This window comes from Coenobita brevimanus, chromosome 90 (genome assembly GCF_032717465.1).
Source record: "Coenobita brevimanus isolate Jiangsu-jjx chromosome 90, ASM3271746v2, whole genome shotgun sequence".
Lineage (NCBI taxonomy): Eukaryota > Metazoa > Arthropoda > Malacostraca > Decapoda > Coenobitidae > Coenobita > Coenobita brevimanus.
This window is the reverse complement of record NC_137043.1, coordinates 24,980,931-25,008,713: the sequence shown is the minus strand read 5'-3', so window position 1 is coordinate 25,008,713 and position 27,783 is coordinate 24,980,931. Positions and strand designations below refer to the sequence as shown.

At 42.9% G+C, this 27,783-nt stretch overlaps 1 protein-coding gene across 1 annotated transcript in view; it reads right to left on the bottom strand.

Moving 5' to 3' along the window:
• Nucleotides 1–21,079, bottom strand: part of LOC145411638 (uncharacterized) — a 49,742-nt gene extending 28,663 nt beyond the window's left edge. The window contains exons 1-3 of the mRNA XM_080281645.1: nucleotides 21,043–21,079; nucleotides 20,617–20,750; nucleotides 502–1,631 (exon numbers count right to left, since the gene is read on the bottom strand). Of these exons, the coding sequence (XP_080137771.1) occupies nucleotides 502–1,631; nucleotides 20,617–20,750; nucleotides 21,043–21,079 (1,301 nt within the window). The remainder of the gene's footprint in view (nucleotides 1–501; nucleotides 1,632–20,616; nucleotides 20,751–21,042) is intronic.
• Nucleotides 21,080–27,783: the final 6,704 nt, after the last annotated feature.

Sequence of the window (27,783 nt, the reverse complement as noted above, 5' to 3'; positions counted from 1 at the left end):
ATAATAAAGGGTTACTTTGAGTGTACAAAGTGGTAAATATGTGGCAATCACTTACAGTGTTGGGACAGAGCAATGTTTGCGTGTTAGGGAAGGAGGTATCTTTAGAAAACGAACTGTCTACCTAGAGGTGGGTGAAAAACCATTTCAGTAACAAAAAGTAATGAAAAACTTAGTTGAAAGAAGAAAAAGTACCATGAAAGGGGAAAAAGTACCATACTAATGAAAGATGGTCTACTGTACTGTACCAGTAGGCTAGTCTTCTGATACCAACAGTTTCAATGCAGTAACTCTTATACTGGTTATGTGTTACAAAATATCACAACTTTTTCCAAACACCAGGTAGCTATTGTAACCTGAGGGAAATGGACAAATCAGTTTTAACTTAAAATGTAGTAAGAAATTTTGAATGAACAGTTTTTCTGTAAATTAAGGTGGACTTAATTGCAAAATATATAAATAACTTACAACACAAACTTCCTGTATGAACCTTCATTTTCTTACCTATCAATGTAGAAGATATCATAGTTGGGCATGGGTGGATGCTTGAGGGCTGGAGATTTGCCTGGGAGTGCATGTGGTCCCAGTCCATAGTTCGCACACACTTCACGTACCCTTGCCGTTCGCTCTTCCATTTCTTGTTCTACACTGCCAAAATCATTATCAACATCCAGGACTTTAGTTCCTGTCCTCTTCTTTCTGGTATTTGGTTTCTCATCCTTTTTTTTCATATTTAACTTACTTTTTTCTAAAATGTAATTCTTTGACTTGTGAATGTTCTCATCTTTACCAGTTTTTAGACTTCCTTGCCTCTTCAAATCCTGATCACCATTATTCTCAAAGTTCAGACTCTGGTCTAAATACAGCTCTTGGTCAGCAAGTTTTCTTTTGGCTATGGCTTTTTCAGCCTTATGTTTGTCCAATTTCATATTCTCCTGGATGGTTAAATGTACATCATCTCCTGCTAAATCCCCAACCTTTTTCTTTGCTTTACTTTTATTCTGTATTTTTCCCTCTTGTGCTTGAACACCAATATCCTCCACAACAGGATCATCCCCATCATATTTCCTGGTATCTGTATCATCAACCTCCTCAAGTGCTGCATTATGCTCATATTTCTCTTCTTCTTCTTCATCATATATGTACTTATCTTCATCCTGCTCATCTACTTCTATTGCCATATCATGCTCTTCTTCATTTCTCCCTTTTTTCTTTGCTCCTCCTTTATTAACTTCATATTCATCTTCCTCTACAACCTTATTTTTCTCCTCCTTTTCTCCTCTTTTATCTTTATCTTCCTGATATTCTTTTTCCTCAGCTGCCATATCCTTTTCATACTGTCTTCCCTCTTCATCATCCTCTTCCTCTATTGCCATATTTTTCTCCTCCTCATAGCCCCTCTTTCCTGCTCCATAGTCATCATGAATATATTCACTCTCTCCTCTCTCTCCATAATCTTCAGGGATATGCAGTCGCTTCTCTTGGAAAAATGGTCGATTCCGGTGCAGCTTAGGTCTAATATCATCCAGGGCTCCAGCCTGCAAGTTATACCGAGGGTTGGTATCATGGCTGGCTTTTGATCCTGTTTTTCCTGCCTCATTTTCATTCCTTTCTGCCACTTCATCAACCTCAATCTATGGGAGAAATATATACCGTATTTAATTCACACAATTCAACATTGTGACCGCAGTATTGGAAATATTATTATATCCTGTTTTAACTGAGAGAGAGATCAATGGATTTATCATCAGAGATTATCTATTATCCATCACCCAATCCTATTCTGTCCCATGAGGAGCGTAGGAGCCCGGGTCTAAGCAAGTTGGTCCTGACATTAAGATGAGAGTGACCAGCCTCACTCATCCCTGACTGGCATTACATGAGCAATAAACCCCAACCACTCCTTGGATATAGACCTGCACCAGCTCAATTCAACTACAGCACCATAATTACCACTAAACCACCAGGCACCATAATTTGGTTATATGGTTACTACACAGTGCAGTAAATGGTTTCCTGGTGTACAGGAAACCATTTGGCTTGTCACTCACTGTAGAGTCACTCATAGGCAGGAGGAGGAGGAAACAATGAAGGAATGACAGAAGAAGGAGTGTAAAAGTCATCGGTAGGCAGATGGATGGTGAAAGAATGAAGTAAAGAAAAACAGAAGAGGAAGGAAGGAAGGAAAGAAGGAAGGACAACAGGAAAAGGCAGACATCCGAGAGCAGCACTATATCGAGTACATGGATGGTGAGCACCCCCACCTACCGTACATCACCAGAGATTAATTATGATAATAAGAAAAGAGTATTTAGTGATGGCAATGTTTGTGTAAATCATTAAACTACTCCATCCACATCTTCCAGATATTCCACAAGTTAAGTGTTAAACTGTACACTTATTCCACCAATAATTTGCATTAATAAATCTCACCATCAAAAACTTTTCCAAAATACTGAAACATTTCCAATGTCATGTAGGTAACAATGTGATCTTTGTCATAATGGAGGGTTTTCCTAGTACGATACCACTATCATCAGGGGATGTATTCTTTTATGATCTTAAACTGCAAACCTGCCTGTCTGCAAGTACTTCATTCATACAGCTACCTGATACACCACAACTAAATTAGAATGATTAACAAAGTGAAAAATACTACAAAACAACATTATTTCTGTTAATATCTAACTATGGAGGCTTATTATGCAGAAAAATGGGTTAAGATCCTATATGAAATGCTACTTCCCCAGGATCACTATGCACACATAGTGGCGTCTCATATCAGCAGACAGATAAGGATGCCACCACCACCAAAGGGGCAGTCAAAACAAACCTTTACCCCTTAGCCAAAGATGACAAATAAAGGTATCTGTTTTACCAGACCACTCCAATCAGGACGCTGTCTGGACCTACCAATTCAATGCTGTATTTTATATGTTATTCTTGCAATCTCCAGACATATTTTACTCAGCCAAGGAGAGATTTTCTTTGCACTACAAAGCTGAATGTACACACTTACATACATACTACCCTCTATTAATTCCTGCAATACAAGAGGTCTCTCCTAAGTTAAAGTATCTATCTACCTATCTATCTACAGCCAGATACTACAATCCCATGAGGGGTGGCCATTTGATTTTGAGTTAGTTTTATGGGGAGGGGCAATAATCCTCTGCCAATCAACTTGATGACACGCAGGGAACATGTATGAGTTAGTTATATGGTTACCACCCAGCACTGTAAATGGTTTCCTGGCTTACAGGAAACCATTTGGCTTGTCACTCAATGTAATGCCATCTGAAAAGGAAAGAACGGTAATAAAAAGTGGTGGGAAAGATTGCAGAAACAAGAGGCAAGACACAAAAAAGGGGTGCAAAAGGTGAAGGAAGAAGTAGGTATCAATATGTCAAGCAAGTGGATGACAGTTGCCACCACCTATCACCTTGAATAAAGCAGAGTAGAGGTATATGAGAGGAGGGTGTGAGTTGGGAGCAGGGCAGTGAAATGGCGGGGGAAAGGGCGATGTGGAGGTGATTTGTTCGTGACCACCCCGTACAGGATTGAGGCGTTTGGCAATAGATAGATAAGTAGATAGATCTTAAAGTAGCAGCAGAGACTACCAAGACTGGACTAAAGGGATTAATTTGTTTGCTGTCTGGTATTTCTTTCTCAAAGTTACCAGCCAAAACTCTCTAAGGATATCATGGAAATGTCTAAAACCAGGTACTGTACCATGAGAATAATGATGTGATGTACTGATGATGGGATATGGCTGCTTCTGTTGTGGCTACAAGCTCATATGAAATGTAAACCCAGTGGACTGCTGGCTTAAGCTGCCCTTCTCCTGCAGTCCACCATCCTCCTTTTTGGGGATTTGGAAGTAGTCGATGGACATTCATACAAACACAAAGTTGAGTCACCTGGTTATATTGGTCCCACCATATAGTCCCTCTCCAACACCAATGGACGGGAAAAAAGGGAGGAGGGATAGGGGGAGGTGACCCCATGATGTAACAAATATGCAAAGATGATTTACTTGAAGACTTTGTGAGGTGAACCATGATTCAGAAGGATTCAATGATGAGGGAATGACTGAGTGGCCCATCTCACTGGACACACTGTTGATAACTCTCCCACTTTCAAGCTCTTTCTTTCTAAAACCCATTTCAGCTCATCTTAAGGTAAATGTAAAAATGATGATGATCATGATGAGCTCTCACAGTTTATATAGCTGGCAACATTCATCATAAAGCTATCTTCTAATTACACAGGGCATATCTAATATAATCCAACTATTGTCAATATCAACTGCTTGTGAAAATAAAATAAATAAATAAAACAATGGCAACTTCTTTATACCCACAAACCCATGCACCATACCCAAAACCATCATCTATTATGCACCCCTTGCTAACTACACACTGAAATAAACAGCATTATACATCAATACTTCCCCATACTAACCCCTTAAACCAAAGGATGTCACTGATATTTCACTTTTGCTGTTACCAGCAGGAGAGACTTTTCAAAGTGGAGTCACACATAGCCTTGACTGACCCCTTCACTACTTGAGGTTCTTCTTAAGTTTAATGTAATTATCTGGTAGTTGCAAGAATAAAGTAGAAAATAAGTCATCAATGTGAAGGGTTAATTTTTTATTGTGCAGTGCCAGGTTTCTGGAATGTACTTTTTTCTCTCATCCTTTCCACCTCAAATATCTAAATAAACTAATAATCAGAGTGGTAGCCTTAGAGCCAATCCATGGGGTCGGGGAGAATGAATAATGCCACCATGATCCTTGTGTGCATTATGTGGAAAAAAAAAAGTAAGATATTAATATTTGTCAAGCTGCAGACCTCATGAAGCACAATGAAGGTCTGCACGTGCCAAGCTACTAGCTTCACATACATGAGGTACAATTTACATTAGTTATAAAAAGCAATGACCCAGGGGAGTAAGCTATGTTACAAAGCCTTAGCCCAGCGGAAGTTAAGGATCCCCTACCCTCTATTTACATCCCACGCAAAAGAACAAAGCATCAAACCTGGGTTCTATGCCTGCCCAAAATCCTGCAGAAAAAAAAAAAGGGCAACTCATACAGTGGAACATGAGATGTGTGAATGATGAATGTAATGAAGTGGAAGTAGTGAATGCATTCAAGAATGTGAAGTGCGATGTGATGGCATTATGTGAGGCTGAAGTTGATAGGGAGTTGTTCTTGTTGTTGCTTAACCCTGGTGTGTCTGGCTGAGCAGACCCATTAATCACAAGTAGGCAACTGCTTCTGTGAGACCAACCTACAGGTACAATACAGTATAGTACATACACCATGTAGGGAATCAGCATCCCCTTGTGAGACACCACTTCACCAGGGTCCTTGCCCATGGCGAGGCACAGGAAAATATAAGATCTGGCTCCCAAGTGAACGCCACAGCTGCCCAACCAGGGTTCACAGTGCTATCACACGTAAGTCCTTTGTCAGCGCCTTAATGGGAGCGTACAGGATAGATGGGAGGGTGTGAACTGTATACAGTCATGTTTGTGTTAACATGGATGGAGCGAAGGAGATGAACAACAAAGCAAAATGAAAGATTATGAATGTATCACCTCAAGGTGTATGTACGATAAGCTCAACATAATAAGTGGCAATGATCACTATTTATGAATCTTGTGGTAGGTGGGGGCGCTCACCATCCACTCACTCGATGTAGTGCTGCTCTCAGGTGTCTGCCCTTTCCTCTCCTCCATCCTTCTTTCCTTCCATCCTCTTCTGTCTTTCTTTCCTTCAGTCTTTTCTCATCCTTCTGCCTACGGGTGACTTTACACTCCCTCTTCTGTCTTTCTTTCTTTCATTCTTTCCTCTTCCTTCTTCCTGTGGGCGACTACACTGAGTGACAAGCCAAATGGTTCCCTGTACACCAGGAAACCATTTACCACACTGGGTGGTAGCCATATAACCAAATTTTGGCGCCTGGTGGTTTAGTGGGTAATTATCGTGCTCCAATCGGATTGAGCCAGTGAAGGTTTATATCCAAGGGATGGTTGGGGTTTAAGGCTCACGTAATGCCACTCAGGGATGAGTGAGGCTGGTCACTCTCATCTTAAACGTCAAGACCAACTGCCTAGCCCCGGGTTCTTATGCTCCTCATGGGGCAACTTAGGATTAGATGATGGGTGGATGGTAATGAATGAAGTGAGGAAGAGAAAGACAGGTTTTGAGACAAATTACATGGGGTGATAGGACTGATGCCCTGGGGTTATGGAGTGATTGTGATGCGAGACCCGAATGGGAGAGCTCAAACCAGCCCTGTTGCTCCCTCTGACTTGAAATTATGGCAATATCCACTGTCTCATGTAAGGCAGTAAATGCAGCCCATGTAGAGCTAGCTATCATCTCATATGAGATAATCTGCATTGCAGAAGTTATGGTCTTTTTGCTATGGTCATAATCTTGTATGATGATACATCAGGCAACAACAACAAAAATTACTGTAGACTCGTTTATGTTTAAAATCTTGTTTCACTGCAATTTCTGATGTAAGTCTCTCCAGTTCATCTTAAATCACCTTAAACCTGCTGTGTACAGTTTTCCTCAGTGTCAAAATCAAGTATCAAACACTATGTGATCTACTTCCTAGCAGTTATCAAACTAGATCTAGCACACTGTAAGACCCTGCAAAACCCTTTTCCTGTATGGCACTTTACAACCTCCACCAAGCCTGGGTGCTATCTCAAGATAACGTCAGCCCCTTGACATTTGGATAAGGTTGATATAGAATGCTGAATGATATCTTTCCCTATCAGCTACTAAGGTCAATAGCCTCACCTGGTGGTCTAACCGTTAGAAAAGTCCGGTCAGGATGATGTTCTTGCATGAGTTCGAAGTTTAACAGGTGACTGGAGGGCTTCCAGTCATGTAATGCCACCAAAGGAATTAGGCTGGCCATTTACCCTTAAATGTGCTGGACTACAAGAGCCTAACCTTGACCCCTTTCACCTCATGGGGGAGAGGGGCAATATGGGACTACGATTGCTAGTTTTACTTTTCTCTCCTACTAGCTATGAACTATGACCCATCAGAGCATACAGCCCTTCTCATAATGGTTGCAGAAATAACCAGGATGAACAGTATATGCAATGGAGAAATTCATGGGTATTCTGGAATGGAAGAAAGGGCTACAGAAGTAAGATGTGGAATTACAGAATGGACAGCAAATGTTTGTGATGTTATAGACATATTCAAATAATGCACACATACTCTACTGCATAAGATGCCAATGATGGACATTGGAAAGTGTCAGCTAAGATATGGCAGAGAAGAGTGGAGCAATAAACTTCTGAGACAAAAAAGAAGTGATGGAATAAGATGTATATGTGTGGGCAAAGCAGCCTAGAGACAGCTTGGTCACTGCCATTCTGTAGCATGATTCTCAGCAAGGAGAAAGCATCAGAGATGATACTAATAAAACAGTAATATAATTATCAGATCTGAGATCAGGTACTGAATAACTGTTATGATCTGATTCCAGCCATCCAGTTTAATAATTTTTTCCAGAAATCTGGTTTGCTTCTGGTGGTCACAACTGAAGCATATGTCATGGTCTGGTCCCATAGCTAATTCCAAAGTAAACTGTTCTATTAATTCATTCTGGTTAACTAATTCAGTTTAGGTTCATACACTGACGAGAGAGAGAGATGTAGACAAGTAAAATCATCATCACAATCACCACAACCTTTTTTCCCACCTATCAATCCGCAGTTACCCTCCCGATCTAGTTTTGATCTGGTTCAAGCATGGTAAGTTAATTCCAGTGTATTTTATTTTGGTCTCAGCCCTAATAATAATCTTTATGCCCCTGACAACCTAAACAGTCCAATATATTAACTTATGCCCTTAACCCCTTACACATACATACCTGGTACACCATCCATCCATCCATCCATCATCCAATCCTACGTTGCCCCATGAGGAGTGTAGAAGCCCAGGGCTAGGCAAGTTGATCCTGACATTTAAGATGACAGTGACCAGCCTCATTCACCCCCAAGTGGCATTATGTGAGCAAGAAACCAGAACCATCCCTTGGATATAAACCTTCACCGGTTCAGTCCAATTGAAGCGTCATAATTCAGGGCTCTCGTTTGGCGAGCCACAGCTCGCAAATACGAGTACAGTATTTTTTCCCTTCGGCAAACAAATTTTACATGCAAGTCACCTTTTGGCGAGGAGAAAATGCATCCACTTCAAAACCCAGTAAACTACAAAATAGGTAAATCTCACTTAAATGAACAAAAAAGCAGGTTGTGATCGATTAAGTCTTTCCTTGTCGCCACTGTGAATGTTTAAAACCTCATTACAGTATATGATTTTAATCACCACAGTGTGTAAATAAATAAATATATTGTTCGCAAAATATTTCCCCTCGTAGTCAGTTTGGCTACGAAAAATTTATTTGGCTCGTAAATTTGAAACCTTAGGAGCCAAATGGCTCGCAACCATCGGCAGTTAGCAAGAGCCCTGTAATTACCCACTAAACCACCAGACACCAAAATCTGGTTACATGGTTACCACCCAGCACAGTAAATGGTTTCCTGATGTACAGGACACCATTTGGTTTGTCATTCAGTGCAGAGTCACCCACAGGCAGAATGAAGAGGAAAGAATGAAGGAAAAAAAAACACAAGAGGGTGTGTAAAGTCACCCATAGGCAGAAGGAAGAGAAAAGAATAAAGGAAAGAAAGATAGAAGAGGATGGAAGGAAAGAAAGATGGAGGAGAGGAAAGGGCAGACACCTGAGAGCAGCACTGCATCAAGTGAGTCCAATGTTAATTTTTTGTTTTTAATTTCTCAGTCCTGTACAGTACACAAGAATTTTCATTAAAGTTTCACTGTACCTATGAAGACAATTTACACTATTGTGTCTGCTGCCAGGCAACTTGTCCCTTAAGCCCTAATCACATCCTGAAGTCATGGCCCTGTCCCTCCTCACCCAATCTCTGGGGAGTGGGTGAGGAGGGGTGGGGTTTAGAGGACACATACGCTGGCAGTGGGTATAGGTCTCCTAATTTACACCAACAAATGCATGGAACATACTGTGGTATTTTGGGACAAATCCCTGACTATATTTGGACATTGCTGCAGTTGTTGTTACTCCTCCAAGCTCATCTAGACACAGATCTGGTAGACTGCAGGCTGGAGTTGCCCTCCTCCTCCAGTCCACCATCCTCTTTTCATGGGATACAGAAGGAGGTGAAAGACATTTGTATAACCAGGAAATGGAGCTGTCTTACAGTATCAGTACCACCATGCAAAAGTGCCCCTTTCTAACACCATATATAGAAGTGCTGGAAAGGGATGCCTTCCTGTGGTGATGCTGATATAACCACATGGTTCCACTGCCCAGTTTTACAAACATAGCTTGACTCCCTGCCCATCCCCTGAAGGGAGAATGGTAGGCTGCATCATCTGCATGAAAGAGCAATATACAGCTAACAGTTCACTAGGCTTATGCCCAAATATGCCTTGAGCAACAAAACAACAGCCTTGCACAGTGCATGCATATACACATCCAGTCTGTCAAAAATACAGACATGCTATTCTACACACAATATCAAACACTATACAGTAGTTCCCATACATACTGTATATCAGTTCCTACACATATCCTCTTAACCCTTTCAATTTCAATGACATACTTCACATTTTATTCTTGCTGCCAACACAACAATTTTATTCAGATTATGTGAGACTTTTCCACCCTCAGCTGGGTATAATAGTCTTCTCTGTCTCCCAAGTCCATTTCTATATCTCACTAACACTTTCATTCATGGATGATATTTTGAAATAAATCTTCACTGTACTCAAACCAATAACCTACAACACCATTTTTCTCATGGTATACTTTCCTGTTGCAGTCCCACAGGCTGCCATATTTCCAGCCCATTACACCTTTCTTTCACTCACTAAAGGGGCTATCACACCGGGACTCATGGACGTCCAAACTGGCCGTGGACATCTAAATTTGCTGCCGTGCGAGGGTCATGGACGTCTACGGGTGTAAGGCCGCCAGACCCATTTGTGGACATACACGCTCACTGTGGACGTCCATGGCTCTGTAGTCTCCTTCTTCTCTATTCAGTATATTCATAGTTGTGGCCAAGAAATGTGTGTCATCTGCTATCTTATATTATGATTAATTCGATACCGTTAGTAAAGTTTGTACAGCCTAATCTTTTTATATGACTTATTATGTTTTTATGGTAGGATTGGATGATGGATGAATGGATGGATGGAAAAATGCCCATTGCAAAAGTCACTAGCTGGTTCACGTCCACTGCTGTTAGGATAAACACGTCGTCTGCTAGGGAGCTGGAACAAGTGAACTCCCAGTTGCATGGGGTGAACTCAATAAAGAAGAAGGTGGCCGTGGACGACCACCATATGATAATGGAATGGACATGAAGACATTACATAGGCACTAGTATATATCTCATAACACAATGTATAGGATGTAGTGTCCGCTGCGGCCATACACAGTTTCTCATTAAGAATGTCAATCCACATAATGTATATCCACAATCTTGTTGTCCCAGACTATCAAGAATTCTAAACATATGATGCATCTCAAACAATCTCTTTGTAGTCCAGATGACCAAGAATTTCATCTATCTATCTATCTATTGCCGGACACCTTAATCCCTTACAGAGAGTGGCCACAAACGAATCGCCTCCACATCACCCTGTCTCCCGCCATTTCATTGCCCTGCTCCCAATTCACACTCCCCTCTCTCATATACCTCTCCACTCCATCCCTCCATCTCATCCTTGGCCTTCCCCTCCCTCTCTCCCCCTCCACCTCACTCACATACACTCTCCTCGTCAGTCTCTCACTCTCCATCTTCTCCACATGGCCAAACCACCTCAGTGTGTTTCTCCTAATGCTTCCTATCACATCCACATCCACACCACAACGCTCCTTCACATCCTCATGATGTATTCAAACACATGGAGTAACCAGCCCTAGTTGGTTTGTCCACGTGAATCTACCAGAAACTACATCACACACACACATCCTCTCCAAGCTGTATAATGTATAACGTCAGAGAGATTCCCTTCAGATCAGAAAAAGGGGAGAGAGGCTAAAGTCAAGGCCCGACACTAGGGTCATTAGGCCGTCACGCTCCGTTACGCTGTAACTCACTATTGACATGACCGTGCAATAAAAACCCAGTAACCCAAGAGTGCTGTAACTCACCTCATTAACACTACGTCTCACGACTTTATTCTGGCTGAACTTGACAATCCACAACCGACCTCCCTATCTCCCTAAAAGTACTTACGACTACGTTATTGAGATTGGTGGCTACGGTGGGATAACGATAAAACACGTCATCGAGATTGGTGGCGAGCCGCAACAACGATCCAACTACGATAAACTATGCTATCGAGATTAGTGGCAAGCAGTAATGATGAACCAAGTGCGATAAACTACGCAATCGAGACTGATGACAGCAGTGAACAACGATAAAACACACCATCGAGATTGGTGGGGTTACACATAATATAGGCTTATTTTAATCATACTATCATATCTCATTTATATACAGTAATCCCTCCACTAGCCGATGTAATAGAGCCAAAGGCATGTCCGGAAAGTGGTCCCATCTGGAAAGTGGGCCTATGACTGCTGGACTGGTACTTATGGACCCTCACCCAGCCTAACTTTGTAAGCCACCTAATTAACTCCCTATCAGACATGTATAGCACTTATTTAAACCTATTTAAGACCCTATTCACACCAATAATGGACATAAAGCAAGAAATAAATGAAACGGAACCAGAGAATGAGGAATTACAAGTGAGTATGGAAAATATTTAGGCCTAGCAGCATTCAGGGTACTGTACTGTACTTACAGCATGCCTGTGGCCGCCTCCACTAACTCTCTAAGGCTCTGGTAGTTGTGAAAATGCTCTTGAAGCACATACAGCAATCCAGTGTTGCGCTACACTTAATTCTTTGCACTGTGAGTTATAATTGTGTAACACTGCACATTCTTTTTAACTGAACCACACCAGTTTGAACCGCCAGTTTCAACCGCCACTTTGCACTCCTCACTCACTCCACAGTTAATCCGTTGCACTCTAAATTCTAATTTCATAACACCGCAAAACACAGTAAATTCCCATGCAGTCTAGTGGCAAGGTACTGCGGTTTATTCACTTTTTATTCACAAAAAACAAGCACATGCGGCATCGATTACGATGGACGTCTTCCCTGAACCAAGGTTAGGCAGTAACTTGGAACAGGGTTGCCAGATCTGAACTCGGCCACATTACCAAACTCCTCAATTTTCATTACCAAATGCTTAACCCTTTAAACGCGGCTGTGTACAGCCGATCCCCCCCATGTGGCGGGGTTGTAGCGGGGTCTGAGTACCTGTGGGAAAATATTTGCCAAAAATCAGAGATTAACCCTAGAACATTAAAATTTTTATGGCATATAGTACTTACATTCAGCTTTCTCCTGAGACACTTGTTGAGCCTTCGTGGACTACCAAAGGACTTCTGGAGACTTGCAAAGTTGGGTAACAAAGTCTTCACTTTCACACCTCCAGCAACCCAGTTTCCCCTCTACCACAGCCTCAACCTGTCACAGTACACTTTATATAACAACGTACAGGTAGTTTGGAATCCGTATTTGTACAATAAGCACTGAAAATAAGGCTACAATCAACAAAGCGTACGTCCGACATGCAGCGCGGCGGCGGTCTTCCCGTCACTGAACACACATTTCCCTTTTCACAGCTAAAAACACGTATACTGCATTATTTTCCTTCATAGTACTTCGCAAAGGCTCGCATGGCACTATTACAGCCATAAAAATCACTGTCACTGCCAGTATTGTGAAGCGGGAATGAGAAAGACCACCGCGGCGCGATTTTATTCTGCCTTACGGCAGGCACTTTATTCTCGCTCCTGTCGGCCACTCGCACTTCATTTCTATCGCTCACTTTCACTCTCACTGTCAGTTTAGTGCCTTATTCATCAGTGTCACTATCATTTGTTAAAAAAAAAATATTTTCTACACAACAAACTGTCACTGTCAGAACATAGAATAGGAACATATGCTTTCAACTTCTTACACTGGAGTGACTGTCACTCTCAATACTTATATTATTACTATGTACAATTATTTACACTGAAATCACTGTCACTGTCAGTGCTTTTACAACTACATACACTAATTTACATTCAACAGACTGTCACTGTCAGTACGTACAAGAAAACTAAACACTAGTATCACTGTCACTCTCAGTATTATTTACAAGATTCTTACCCTTATTTTCAATATCTAGTCAGGCTGTGGTAGTCAAAGAAACACGGGTAAGCACAGAGGGGAATTTTGCACTCTTTGCACTGCAAGGAGGTGCGCCTAAATGTTCTGTCTTGCCTGGTAGTGTGGCTGCACACATGACACCTCCTCAGTGCTTTTCCCCTCTTGGCAGTGCTAGGCAGTGGCTCCAGGTGGTGTCGCTGAAGGTAGTCCTGGCACTGTAGGTGGTCTGGAGGTGTGTGTGAGTGGTGCCTGGGACCTGATGGCAGTACCTGCCCAAAACGCTGAAGCAGCTGGTACACACAAGTCTTAGAAAAACGCCGGAGAGAGTAGTTTGCTGGCTTCCTGTTCTTGATTTTATACAGGATGAAGGCGTTCAGCATGCACATATCAAGCAAGTGCAAGAACACCTTCCTGTACCAGCGACGGTTCCTCCTCAGGCAGTCTATCTCTCCGATCATCATATCAGACCTGTCCACCAGCCGCATATTGACGTTGTAGTCAATAACAGCATCAGGCTTCATCACAGGATCACCACTCCTTCTGTCGACCTTCCCTGTGGCTTGCATTTCCCCCTTGTGAACTGTGGTGAGCACATTGACGATCCTCTTGTCGTGCCACCTGATCGCCAGCATCTTGTCCGATTTTTTCAGGTGCACGTCTCCCCGCTTTGATCCTTCAGCCTCGGGGAAGGCAGGGTAGTGTGCCCTATTGCTCCGGACAGTGCCACAGGATCCGATGCTGTGCTCTGAAAGGTACTTGGCGAGTTTGGAAGCTGTATAATAATTGTTCGTATACAGGACATGATTCCCGCCAAAGTACTTATCCAGAAGCACTTTCACCACAGAACCAGAGAATCCAAGGGGGTCAGTCTTGTCCAAGTCCACATTGCTGGCGGTGTAGATAACGAAGTCTTGGATGAACCCCGTCTTGCAGTCGTACAGCACGAAAAACTTTATTCCAAAACGGTAGCGTTTGCTAGGAATATACTGCACGAACCGAAGACGGCCCCCGAACAAAACCAAGGACTCGTCAATCACAACTTTCTTGAAGGGCCGAAGGAACGTCATAAACTTGTCCTTGATTAGGTTCAGGATTCCCCTCACTTTCCATAGGGGGTCAGTTTGGGAAGGCTCATCGTTGTTGGCAAAGTGAAGGTATGTTATGAGTTGCCTGAAACGATCACGACTCATGTACTTGTTGAAGATGGGTGTGGGGCAAAGATCGTCAGCACTCCAGTACTCCTCGAGCTTGAGCTTCCAGTTATGTGGCATGAGAAGCATCAAGCCGATGAATACAAATAGTTCCCGGATCGTAACAGGAACCCATGCTGCCATCCGCGACGTGGATGGCGTTGCAGCTTCACCTTCACCTTCACGAACTGCAGCAGATTGCCCTTCGTACCTGTCTGTCTCGGTACAAACCTGCTCCATGACTTCGTTATCCAGGAAGGCCAACAGGTAGTCCAGACATTCACCATCCTCAGGGACAGGGCAGTCAGCCTGTATCCCTCACCCAGTGGCATCAAAGGACAGATCCTCTGGCACAAAATCTGAGCCCTCAGACCACACGAAGGCATCCAGAGTGCCCTGCCTAGGCTGGGAGGGGGTGGGGGCAGCAAGGGGTGAGGCAGGCCGTGTGGCAGTGGGTGAGGCAGGCCGTGTGGCAGAGGGTGTGCTAGGTCGTGTCTGTGTGGTGGTGGTGGTGGTGGGGAGATAAGGAGAAGGTTCAAGGTCACTCGCAGTGGCCTGAGTGGTGAGTTGCCTAGTGCGAGAAACCTTACCACTAACTCTAACACTAGGCGACACTTTCCTACTCCTGCCAGCACGAACACGGGGCCTACTAAAACCTCTACGCACACCAGACTGCTTACTTCCCTTCTGAGGTGGTAAAGGAGACTCCAAAGACTCAGGAGAAAGCACAGCAGAAGATGACGACGAGAGAATGGGGCTGGGAGTGCGAGGCGGTATGGCGGCAGCGTGACCTGGTGTAGGGGACAATGGCCGGTCTGAGGAAGACAATGCCTGGGAACTGGGTTACCACTTCACTTCCTCTTGGCCCCCTTACCATACACTATTCCCCTTTTCACTGGAGCCTTGCCTGTTGAGGTGCTGGGCACAGGAATTGTCACTTCAGGCACCTCAGACTCAGCACTCGATACAGTGTCTGATTCGGCAAGGCTCGATAACACTCCTATGTCACTAACATAATCCATTGACGCTTTCAACAATTCAATGCCTACGGCCGAGTCACTAAGGCCCTTAGCACTTCCTAGTAAGGGTTTGGACGGGGTAGAGGTCACAAAGCCCTTTTTCGGAGGGCTGGAAGGCACAGACTCGGAAGAGCTTGAGTGAGACATGGTGTCACCTTCAAAGATTGCGGTAAACTGACGCTAAACAGGGACAAACCACGGGAAAAAATGCTAGTGTGACAACTGGGGAAACAAGCGTTTCCAATTAGCATAAAGTGCTTGCGAGAGGAAGGCGCAGATTGACACGTCTGAGCTGTCCGCGCACTGCCACATCGCACGACAATGGGGGGCCGGGCAGTGGTGCGTGGGTGGGTAAAAAAAAAATGATACTTGGCAACAACCAAGGTCAGTGGTACAAAGGTCAAGTGTGCTAAAAGTAGCTAAAGGGTGGCGGTACTGATAGACAATACCAGCTGGAGCCTGCTTGCCCGCGGTTATTCAAAATTTACTAGAATCGCAAACGCGACAATCCGCCATTATGTCCTTTTCGCCGAGCGTCGCAAACGCGATGATCCGCGTTTAAGGGGTTAAAGGAAGCATTTATTCTTCACTAATTATATATACAAGTGGAAATACATGTGATCACTCTCCTTATAATTAACAGCATGTTGATTATTTTCACGCTATGTTGGCTAGCAGATTAATAAGAGGGAGCAGATAATCCACCATCTCCATCCTGTGTATCCTCATACATGTGAAAAATCTGTTTGGTAATGGATTATTCTGATTCATTACCAAACGAATTTTTCATTACCAAATTGGCCAACATTTGGTAATGAAAAATACCAAGTGGCAACCCTGACAGGGGAGGCAGGAAGGGGTGAAGGGTCCGTGGTGTAACAGCTGTTTCGGTGCCATGCGGCAATTTCAAATTACGGGTGGGAAAAAAATTCGGCTTTGTTTTGTTTTTTTTGTTTTTTGTTTTTTTTTTGGGGGTCCGAAGGTCCAGGCCCACAATGTCTGGTAAGTGGGGTGTCCGGAAAGTGGGCGTCTGGAAAGTACAAGGATTACTGTATGAATATATACAGAAAGTCCTTCTCATATATATTGTATAATTGACTACAGTAGACTTGCCATTATATTATTTTAATATTACTGTTATATTATACATGTACATTTTTATAACTACAATGACTACATTTTCCCAATTATGTAACAGTTGCATTAACCCCTTAACCGCAGGGCATCACTTTCATGACGCTTGGGAGCAAGGGATCATACCGCGGGGCGTCACTTTTGCGATTCTGTGTTATTTTGAATTCACCCGGGCTTTCAAGTGGTAGCTTGTATCATCTATCAGTACTGCCAATGTCCAACACTAGTCAGCACTCCTAATCTCACCTGTACTCCCATCCATTGTTGACAATTTTGCCATTTCTCCACGTTCTTGACTCCCCTCCCTACCTTCCCTCCATTACACTCTCCTCTCGCCTGCCTGGCCGTGCTACGCTAAGTAAATCTTCCCTGGAATTTTCCACTGACTTCATCCATTGAAATAAGCCCTATGCCCTATTCTTATACCAAATAATATATACCAAAAAGGAATAAGGTAAGTGAGATTGCCATACACCTGAAATTGGCTAATTATCACCTGACAACACCTCACGTGCACTTGTTTGCTAATTTTCGCTGTTTATTTCCCCTTGAAATATGCCGTATAATCTATTCTCGTACTAAAAACATATATAAGGAGGGAAGGGAGAAGCCTAAGTGATATTTACATTCACCTGGAACTACCTAATTTATAATGCATTGTCTAGATTTCCTGCCAATCATTTCACTGCTATATATTAGCAGCTGTCAAGAGGCTGACGTTGGCAGTAATGCCTTTCCCTAGGTAGGCCACCCCAGCCCACCCCTATCAATTCACTGTCATCTTCCAAGGTGAAGGTACGTCTGTTTGCTCCTGCTAACTTGCGCCGCTTTTTACCCCCATGCAAAGGGCCCTGTGACCTTTACCCCCTACTAAACCTCGTGTGGAAAGAGGTAAAGGGCTGACAATTGAGAGTGACTATGATCTTTCTGTTGAATAAAACAGTGCAAGTGGAACTGTAAATAATGTGTAAAAAGCAAGTGAATGCAATGAATGTAAATATAAGTGAACAGCGGAAAATAGTTTTATAAGTTACTTCAAGTGACAGTGCATAACACAGTGTAAATAAAATAGAAATGTAAATAAAATAAAGAACGTAAATAGAAATGTAAATGAGTAGTATTATGAGAATACGAGTATATATATATATACTACGAGTAATGAAAGTGAAAGTTTCACTCTAGCATGTATGAATACTATGAGTTATGAGAGCAAAGGTGAAAGTGACATTCACTCTCAATGCTAGTATACAGGACGAGAAAGTGAATGCTACGTATTTTACTGAAAGAATTGAATGCCTAGAGTGACAATAAACTACTATTACTGAAGGAAACTTCTGGATAAAGACTGTAGATATATATATGTGTTATACAGTAATAGAAATATAAACTGTGTGTTTTTATGAATAATAAATGACAACACCAGCGGCAAACTAGCGCAAGTGGGAAGGTCATACGCCCTCGTAATTTTCATTGCTTTCACAGTGTTTTTTTGGGGGGAATATGGATTCCAAACTATTTGAGAATCATAGAATAGTGTTTCTAGTGATAATATCAGGCTGTGATAATCATATTACAGGTTGTCGGGAAGTGTAAAGAGGAGACTTTGTTACCCAACTTCAGAGGTCTCCACAAGTCCTACGGTACTCAACGAAGGCTCAACAAACACCCCAGGAGAAAGCTGAAGGTATGTGCCATAAGCATATGTGATTTTAATATTCTAGGACTAATAACTGATTTTTGGCAAATATTTTTAGAGAGTCTGTCGGAGCGCGAATATGCCCGCGGGTGTCGCAAGAAAAAGCAAATCAAGCCCGCAGTTAAAGGGTTAACAAGATGGAACTACAATTTTATGCCAAACACAATTATGTAACAGTTGCATTAACAAGATGTAACCACAATTTTATGGCCAACACAATTATGTAACAGATACATTAACAAGATGTAACCACAATTTAATGGCCAACACAATTATGTAACAGTTGCATTAACAAGATGTAAACACAATTTTATGGCCAACACAATTATGTAACGGGTGCAGTAACACAATGTTATGTTCCAGTCACACTTGCATAACAGTTGCATTAACCCCTAAAGTACGCAATACGCTCACAGGTCTGTCCCTCAAGCCGCAAAACAGGGTCGATTTTTCGACTTTCACCAAGGTAAAACTTTTGCTTCCACATTTCAAGAGACTGAATTTACACACCTGAAAATGTATGTTTCAGCTAGATTGACCAAATAGTTATCGCACAATCGCCCATCAAAGATGCAAAAAAGTTACCGATCCCCCATGGGCGAAAATAGAAAATGTACAGAAAATGCATTATTTACGGTAAATAATCATATATACAAAACTAATGTCAATGTGAAGTGTTCCCTAGGACAAGCTGTCAGTGTGACATACGCCCATAGCAAGAAAACAAGCCAGGCGAAAAGTGGAGGTGGAGTGTGTGAGACTGGAGGGGGGAGGATGATAGAGGGATAGGGGAGGAGGGATAGAGGAGGAGGCAGGGGGAGGAGGGAGAGGGGAGAAGGGTTGCTATGCACACACACCACTGTAGGGGGTATGTTGGGGTATGGTTGGTTGGGAAGGGACAATGTGGAGATGACACAGTGGGGCTGAGGGAGGTAAAATGACAGTGGTGGGGGGAGTGGTTCCTTCTCCCCCACCTTAGGAGGCCATCACACCATACTACCCCAGACACTTTAGCTTTCATTGGTCTGATCCTATGTATGCCACCAAAGGGGCAGAGTTACCCTCCCCCAGTTTTTTGTGTGTCTTTAGCGATCGTGTGGGATAGGCTGGCGTGTCAAATTACACAAAAGCACGATCGTGCAGCATCGGTCTTGAGGGGTTAAACTGATGTGACTACAATAGCATTAACACGATGTAACTGCAATTGTACAATATTCATACAGTTATGTTACTTTAACAATATTATGTATTTCATTTAATTAGCTTATTGTAATGTGTATATGGTATGCATCAATATGTTATGACAATATTTACTGTTGTTGGTACAACAGTGGGCGTGATCAAGCAATATGCAGGCATTATATAGGCACTAGTGTAAATCTCATAACACAATGTACAGGATGTAGTGTCTGATGGGGACATACGCAGTTTCTCACTACAAATGTCAATCCACATAATGTACACCCACAATTTTGTTGTCCCAGACCATCAAGAATTCATAACATATGATGTATCTTAAACAATCTCTTTGTAGTCCAGACGACCACGAATTTCATGACGTATTCAAACACGTGAAGTAACCAGCCCTAGTTGGTTAGTCCACGTGAATCTACCAGACACTACATCACACACACACATCCTCTCCAAGCTGTATATAATGTCAGAGAGATTCCCTTCAGATCAGAAAATGGGGAGAGAGGGGCTAGAATCAAGGCCCGACACTAGGGTCATTAGGCCGTCACACTCTGTTATGCTGTAACTCACTATTGATATAACCGAGCAATAAAAACTCAGTAACCCAAGAGTGCTGTAACTCACCTCGTTGACATTACGTCTCATGACTTTACTCTGGCTGGGCTTGACAATCTACAACTGACTTCCCAATCTCCCTAAAAGTACTTGAGACCACGCTATCAAGAGACATCGAAGTTCAGTTTCGATGTCAATTTGTGCTGCACACAATGCACAAGCGCCTCCGTGTGATACCTGCTTAAGACTATTTCTTTAACCCCCTCCTCAAAAGTTTCATGGGGTAACACAGGCCATGCAGTAAATAAATGTGCTTCATCTACATTTCACTGTAAACTTACAAAGAAAAAATGAACATAAAAATGACTGCTTACAACAAGAATCTGTTGTATAAGAGATTAAATCTCATATACAAATATCAAAATGCGACACCCATCCCAAACTGACAAGCATGCCACACACATCCCAAACTGACAAACACCTATTCACCCTCTGACCTTGGATGGCTCCTGAAGTGGGTGTGGGCGGGCATGAGGGCGTGATAGGAAGATGGCGGGGTCAGGGTCAGAACCTGATGTTGTGAATGGTGCATGGAAGTGAAGGGCAGGATAATCCACTGAAGAATAATCACCTGTGGGTATAATTTCTATTTAATGTACTGGTACAGTACCCTATCGAAAACAATGTAATGCATATACATGTCCTCAATCCAAGCCAGGAATGTGTCTAAAATCATATATCTAGTAACTGAAAATTGGGGGACACTGTCAAATCAACTTTACAAGTAGCAATGAAACTTTACCAGATAACCATCCGGTAAATAGTCAATGATGTGGACAGTGCAAACCTGCACTACCATGGGTAACCAACTAATATGTTTTTTTCCCTCATATGGAAAGCAGGCCCTACACATTCCTGCATACATCTGAATTTGGCTGAGTGAGTAATGGAATCTATCATTTTAATTATATTTATCATTTTGCACCTGGTATTCATCCTTGCATTAGATAGGCAGGTTCTCATAGTACAATTAGCGCAGAGGAAACTGATGTATCATCATCAATTTACTTTCTGATAATAAATCGTATGCATAAGGATATGGTACTCCCCATTACATAAATCTCAGACATTAATGATAGCAATAAGTAAACTTAATACAGTAATATAATGTAAATAAATGCCTTAGCGAACAGCAGTACAGTAGAGTAAGTATTGTTGGACTGACTGAGAGCATGAGATGCTACAGAGAGCAAAAAGGATACTCAATAATTATCCAAATGTATAATGAACAGTACATAAATGCCTTAATCACCACAAACAAAGTATAGTTAGGGCTGCTGGACTGACTGTGAGTGCGCGAGGTGTGGGCACGTGAACGTGCATTGGAGGGATATGTGAGTGCTGCCCACAGACACACCAGCACCAGCACAACTCCACTCAACCGCACCAACCTCCACCCACGCAGCCGCTTCAACCTCATACCTGAAAACAATAAATACTGTATGCAAATTAACTTACTACCAAAGCCATCATCATTCAGACCTCCTTTCCCATCCCCAGGTAGGTGAGTCAGGATTCAAAGAACCTGAGAAAACTTGACAGAAGCAGATGCTAACGAAGGTTGGCCCAATTAAATTAAATGAGCCACACATCCATTCACTCACCATTCACGCCCCCAGAATCCTGGCTCCACTTCACGTGTCAAAAACATTCTGCACGAAGCTTCACACTCACTTATCTGACAGAGTGCTGTAGAATATACACTCAGAACTCTTCTATGAAAATGATAAAGGTGATGATTAACTTCATTACATAAAGGCTAATAATAATTTTTTTATTCATTTATTCATCATCTGGTCCAGTATACAAATACAGTACATTATACCATCACCAGTAATCAGTAAAACTAAAACTATATTGCCAAGAACCTCTTATCAACAGTATTTCTTAACACAGAAACCTGGCCCTATTTTTAAACAAAGATGGGCAGTGGCATTAAAAGTATCCTGTATGAAGTGGGAGTGTTCAAATGCACAGGGATGACCATGGAGTGGGCTAGATGTGCCACAACAGACCTAGCAAACGTGTCTTCAAAAAGAACAGAGGAACTGTTACCTGGGTGATATGAACTGTGCTGTGGGGGATGGGGAGCTAGGGTTAGGCTGAAGAAGTTTTGGGAACAATACTCTCTCTTATCACTGAGACGACTTTCCCTTTACGGTAAGGGAAATTTTTAAGCTCCATGCATGAGAGGTGTAATACTTTATGGTACAGCTGGTGCTTCCCTTAATGAATGAGCTGCAAATGACAGAACTGTGAATGAGCAGCAGAGAGACTGGCTGGGAATGGAAGACACTGGTGATCTGATACTGTACATAAGGAGCGACTGAGGTGGTCTGGACATAAGAGGAGAATGGAAGACGAAAACTACATGAAAACATCTGAAAGCATGAATTTGGAGGGTAAAGCACCAAGAGGTAAACCTAAGAAGACTTGGGATAATGTCCTACAAAATGATCGCAGGTTATGGGACTGAACAGAGATGCTGCCAGATGCTGGGTAGCATGAAGAGCAGACACAAGGTAAATAGGCTGGCATATGGAAGCAAATACAAAACTTTATTAACCTCTATGCTGCTGAAAGCTCAGAGCTAAGTCATGCCCTTTTCTGTTAACATTCATTAAGAGCCTTCTGAGAGGTTTGTAGCAGTCTGTCAACTGGCCCTTCTCAGATGCAGCAGCCAAGGGGTTAAAATACAGTACACCCTCGATATACCGAACCCTCTCCTAACGAATTTCAGTTTTAACGACCACCTAAACCTTGCCGAACGTTATGTTTATTTAAAGAATTTTCTTCAGTAGAAGAATGGACGCATGGAAAACACTGAGCAGTGTGGTGTGACAAATGAACAAAGATTTATTCAAGGCCTACTTGTAGTCTTTATTTGCAGAGCAATTACCTCCTGAAAGATAAGAATAAATATACAAGTTAGAAAATGAGCCATTTACACTTACAGCAGCCATATGTTATTGCATACGAGAGTACAGCCGAAGACGCTCTATGCCGTATTTAATGATCTTTGGTAAAAGCCATGACGCATGGAAACTTACCAAACAGCATGGTGTTTGGCTTTAACGAACTACTGGCTTTAACATCAAGGGTATAGTACCAATTAGTTTGTTATATCAAAGGTGTACTGTATACTGTATCTATCTATTTATCTATCTATCTATCCATCTATCTACACACACACACACACATATATATATATATATATATATATAGATAGATAGATAGATACAGGTCATCCCCGCTATAATGATGAGATGCGTTTGGGAAAACCCATCGTTGAGCCGGAGTATCACGAAACGGGGATATTACAGCACATGCGGAGAGAATGGAGGGTGAGAGACTGACGAGGAGAGTGTATGCGAGTGAGGTGGAGGGGGGGAGAGGGAGGAGGAGGATGAGGATGAGATGGAGGGATGGGGTGGAGAGGTATATGAGAGAGGGGTGTGTGAGATGGGAGCAGGGCAGTGAAATAGCGGGGAACAGGGCGACGTGGAGGCAATTTGTTTGTGGCCACCCAGAAAGGGACTGAGGCGTCTGGCAATAGATAAACAGATAGAACAGATAGAAAGTACAGTATAGGGATGAGTTTGGGAGCCTCATGATAACTTCCCCCAACAAAGTTCAAAACCCACCCAAATGAGCCCCAAAACAAGTTTCTAGCTCACCTAAACCCCCAAATAGCTTTAAAATAAGCTAAACAAAGCCTAAAAGCAGTTTATAACTCACACAAACCCAAAAATCAACAGTAAGTCTGGAAAAAAAATCAAATTTAATCAACTATACTCCAAAATGACAGTGTTCACCCCATCTATGACTACAGTGCTCGTCAGAAGTATTCAGCGTTGTCCGCCAGGTGCGCAATACTTATGGCCCAAAAAGAATCACCCATTCTGGGGGGTAAGAATTGAGCCACAAGTTTGAGCTCCGAGCATGACGTCACAGTAGCCTGGGGCCTTCCGACGCGCTTGTTGGTTCCCGCCTCAGTCGCCCACGGGCTGCCTGAGAGAGAGGAACTCCGCCGAGTGTCCCTCTCAAATTGCGCCATTTTTTACCGAGTGTCCCGCAGTGTTCTGGCCTTCACAACTTTGTTATGGCACCTACCCGTGAACTATCGAGTGAAATCACATCCCAGATCATTGCTCTAAAGGAGGCAGGCCACCAGACAAAGGAAATTAGTGAATTGGTTGGTGTGGCACGATCGACAGTGCGTCGTTGGTGTGCGCGGTTTCGGGAGGAAAACAGTGGTGCAGTTCCCACAAAGAAACCGTGGTCTGGTAGGCCTAGGAAAACTTCCCCAAGGTCTGTTAATGTTTTAAAACGTGCAGTGGAGTTTAATCCTCGTGTGAGTGCAAGGAAAATTAAGGAGAGCAACCCGGAAGTGTTTGGTGAGGTGTCAGTGAGAACAGTGTCTCGTAGGGTGCATGAGCTTGGTTACACAAGTCACAGGCCTGTGAAAAAGCCTCTTCTCACCAAGAGCCAGAGAATTCGTAGGCTTTCCTTTGCTAATAAATATCTAACCTGGGGTGAGGAGCAATGGTTGTCAGTGTTATGGTCTGATGAGGCAACGTTTAGTGTTACCTGTAACAGAGGAGCACGTGTGTATCGACGCAAAGGTAGTGACCCACTTGACCCACGGTATGTAGAAAGCAGAGTTAAACATCCTGATTCACTCATGGTATGGGGTTGTTTCTCAGGGAAGGGTTTGGGGAAGCTTGTTGTACTTCCCAAGAACATCAGAGTGAATCAGGATGTTTACCTGGAGCTTCTGTGTGATCATTTACCAGACTCCTTCGAGCTAACAGGTGCACGAGTGTTTCAGCAGGACGGTGCACCTGCTCACAAGGCCAAATCGGTCACCAATTGGCTTCGTGACTGCGAGGTATCATTCATGACAGACTGGCCAGGAAATAGCCCAGACCTCAACCCCATTGAAAACCTCTGGTACCTCGTAAAGAAGAGTCTCCAAGGGAAAGACGTGAGCTCTCTGCCTAAGTTGGAAGCCGCCATTCGTGACTCCTGGGACAAAATACCCCTCCAGCACCTCAGGAGCCTCGCCCTTTCACTTCCAAGACGTCTCAGGTCCGTGAAGAAACGTAAAGGCTACCCTACGAAGCACTAAAGGTAAATAAAATGCATTATTTATATGTTTTTTCAATGTTGAAAGGTTTGTTTCTCAGGAGGGACGCAGGGCGCTCTATACTTCTGACGAGCACTGTAAAGTGCATTACTGTAATCTAAATCTAAAAACAGTTTATAAATCAAGTTAAACACAAAATTTAAATTTAAAATATCATCAAAATCGGTTTAAAATAAATAAAACCCATTGGATAACCGGGGACTGGCCATGATAGGTGGGGAAGTGTGTAAATTTTTTCACATTGCAAGGACGGGTTATAGTATAGTGATGGATCGTATAGTGTGGAATCTGTGTGTGTGTGTGTGTGTGTGTGTGTGTGTATATACAGGAGATATACTGTATATATATATATATATATTATATATATATATATATATATATATATATATATATATATATATACAGTATATCTCCTGTATATACACACACACACACACATGAGGTGCTACCCAAAAGTTCCAGTAATTTGAACAGAGGGAGTCAACCGTTTGTAGTTTTGCCTTTGCCGCTAGGAGTAGTCAGCAGCATCCCTTGTGAGTCAGTGTGGCCCCGGCTGTGTCTGTAAGAGAACATGTTGTTGAGCTATGCTTACTATTGTAACGTTGTGTGTACAGTAGGTGGTTTGGCGGTTTTGCAGTGGCGGACCTCACAGAACAAAGAATCTGCATCAAGTTCTGCTTGAAGATCAACAAGACAGCTGCAGAAACTCACCAGTTGCTTCAGCAAGCCTTTGGTGACAATGCCATGTCCCAAAGCAGAACATTTTTCTGGTACAAGCGGTTCAAGAAAGGACAAACATCTGTCGAAGACGATGACCATTCTGGACGACCGTCAATGGCAACAACATCAGAAAACATTGGAAATGTTCATCGGGCTATCCTTGCAGATCGTAGACAAACTATCCATGATGTTTGTGATATCGTTGGACTGTTGTACAGGAGCGTGCAACACATTTTCTTGGACGTGTTGGGCATGAGACACAACACTGCAAAATTTGTGCCAAGATTGCTGAATGACAAGCAGAAGGCACATCGCAATGCAGTCTGTGGGGAGCTCAAGAATCAGGTCAGAGATGACGCCACCTTCATCTCCAAGGTCATAACTGGTGATGCTCATGAGTTTGTGGTTATGACCCAGAGACAAAGCAGCAGTCATCACAACGGAAGTCTCCCAATTCACTGAGGCTGAAAAAAGCATGTCAAGTTCGCCGCAATGTCGTCAATGTTGATCGTTTTCTTCTATCACAGTTTTACTGTGAAGTTTTGCAGCATCTGAGGGAGAACATCTGCCACAAACATCCAGAATAGTGGAAGAACAAGGACTGGGTCCTGTATCATAACAACATTCCTATCCAAACATCAATTGTTGTCCAGCAGTTCCTGGCTTCCACTAAAATGGTAGTCATTCCCCATCCACCCTATTCGCCTCACCTTGCCCCCTGAGAGTTCTTCCTGTTTCCCAAGCTGAAATTACGACTGAAAGGGTGTCAATTTGACTCAATTGAGGAGATCCAGACAGAATTACACGAGGTGCTCAAGACCATCATGCCTGAAGCCTTCCAAGGATCCATGGACTAATGGAAAAAATTGTGAGACCACTGTATACATGCCCAAGGGGACTACTTCGAAGGCGACAGTGAGAACTTAGAGGTAAGGTAACTTTTTTCCCTACAATATTCAAACTACTGGAACTTCTGGGTATCACCTCATATATCGCAATTATATAGACTGTGTATATATACAGTACTCGTCAGAAGTATAGAGTGCCCTGCGTCCCTCCTACGAAATAAACCTTTCAACATTGAAAAAACATATAAATAATGCATTTTATTTACCTTTAGTGCTTCGTAGGGTATCCTTTACGCTTCTTCACGGACCTGAGACGTCTTGGAAGTGAAAAGGCGAGGCTCCTGAAGTGCTGGAGGGGTATTTTCTCCCAGGAGTCACGAATGGCGGCTTCCAACTTAGGCAGAGAGCTCATGTCCTTCCCTTGGAGACTCTTCTTTACGAGGTACCAGAGGTTTTCAATCGGGTTGAGGTCTGGGCTATTTCCTGGCCAGTCTTTCATGAATGATACCTCGCAGTCACGAAGCCAATTGGTGACCAATTTGGCCTTGTGAGCAGGTGCACCGTCCTGCTGAAACACTCGTGCACCTGTTAGCTTGAAGGAGTCTGGTAAATGATCACACAGAAGTTCCAGGTAAACATCCTGATTCACTCTTATGTTCTTGGGAAGCACAACAAGCTTCCCCAAACCTTGACCAAAAAAACAAGCCCATACCATGAGTGAATCAAGATGTTTAACTGTGCTTTCTACATACCGTGGGTCAAGTGGGTCACTACCTTTGCATTGGTACACACATGCTCCTCTGTTACAGGTGACGCTAAACGTTGCCTCATCAGACCACAACACTGACAACCATTGCTCCTCACCCCAGTTAAGATATTTATTAGCA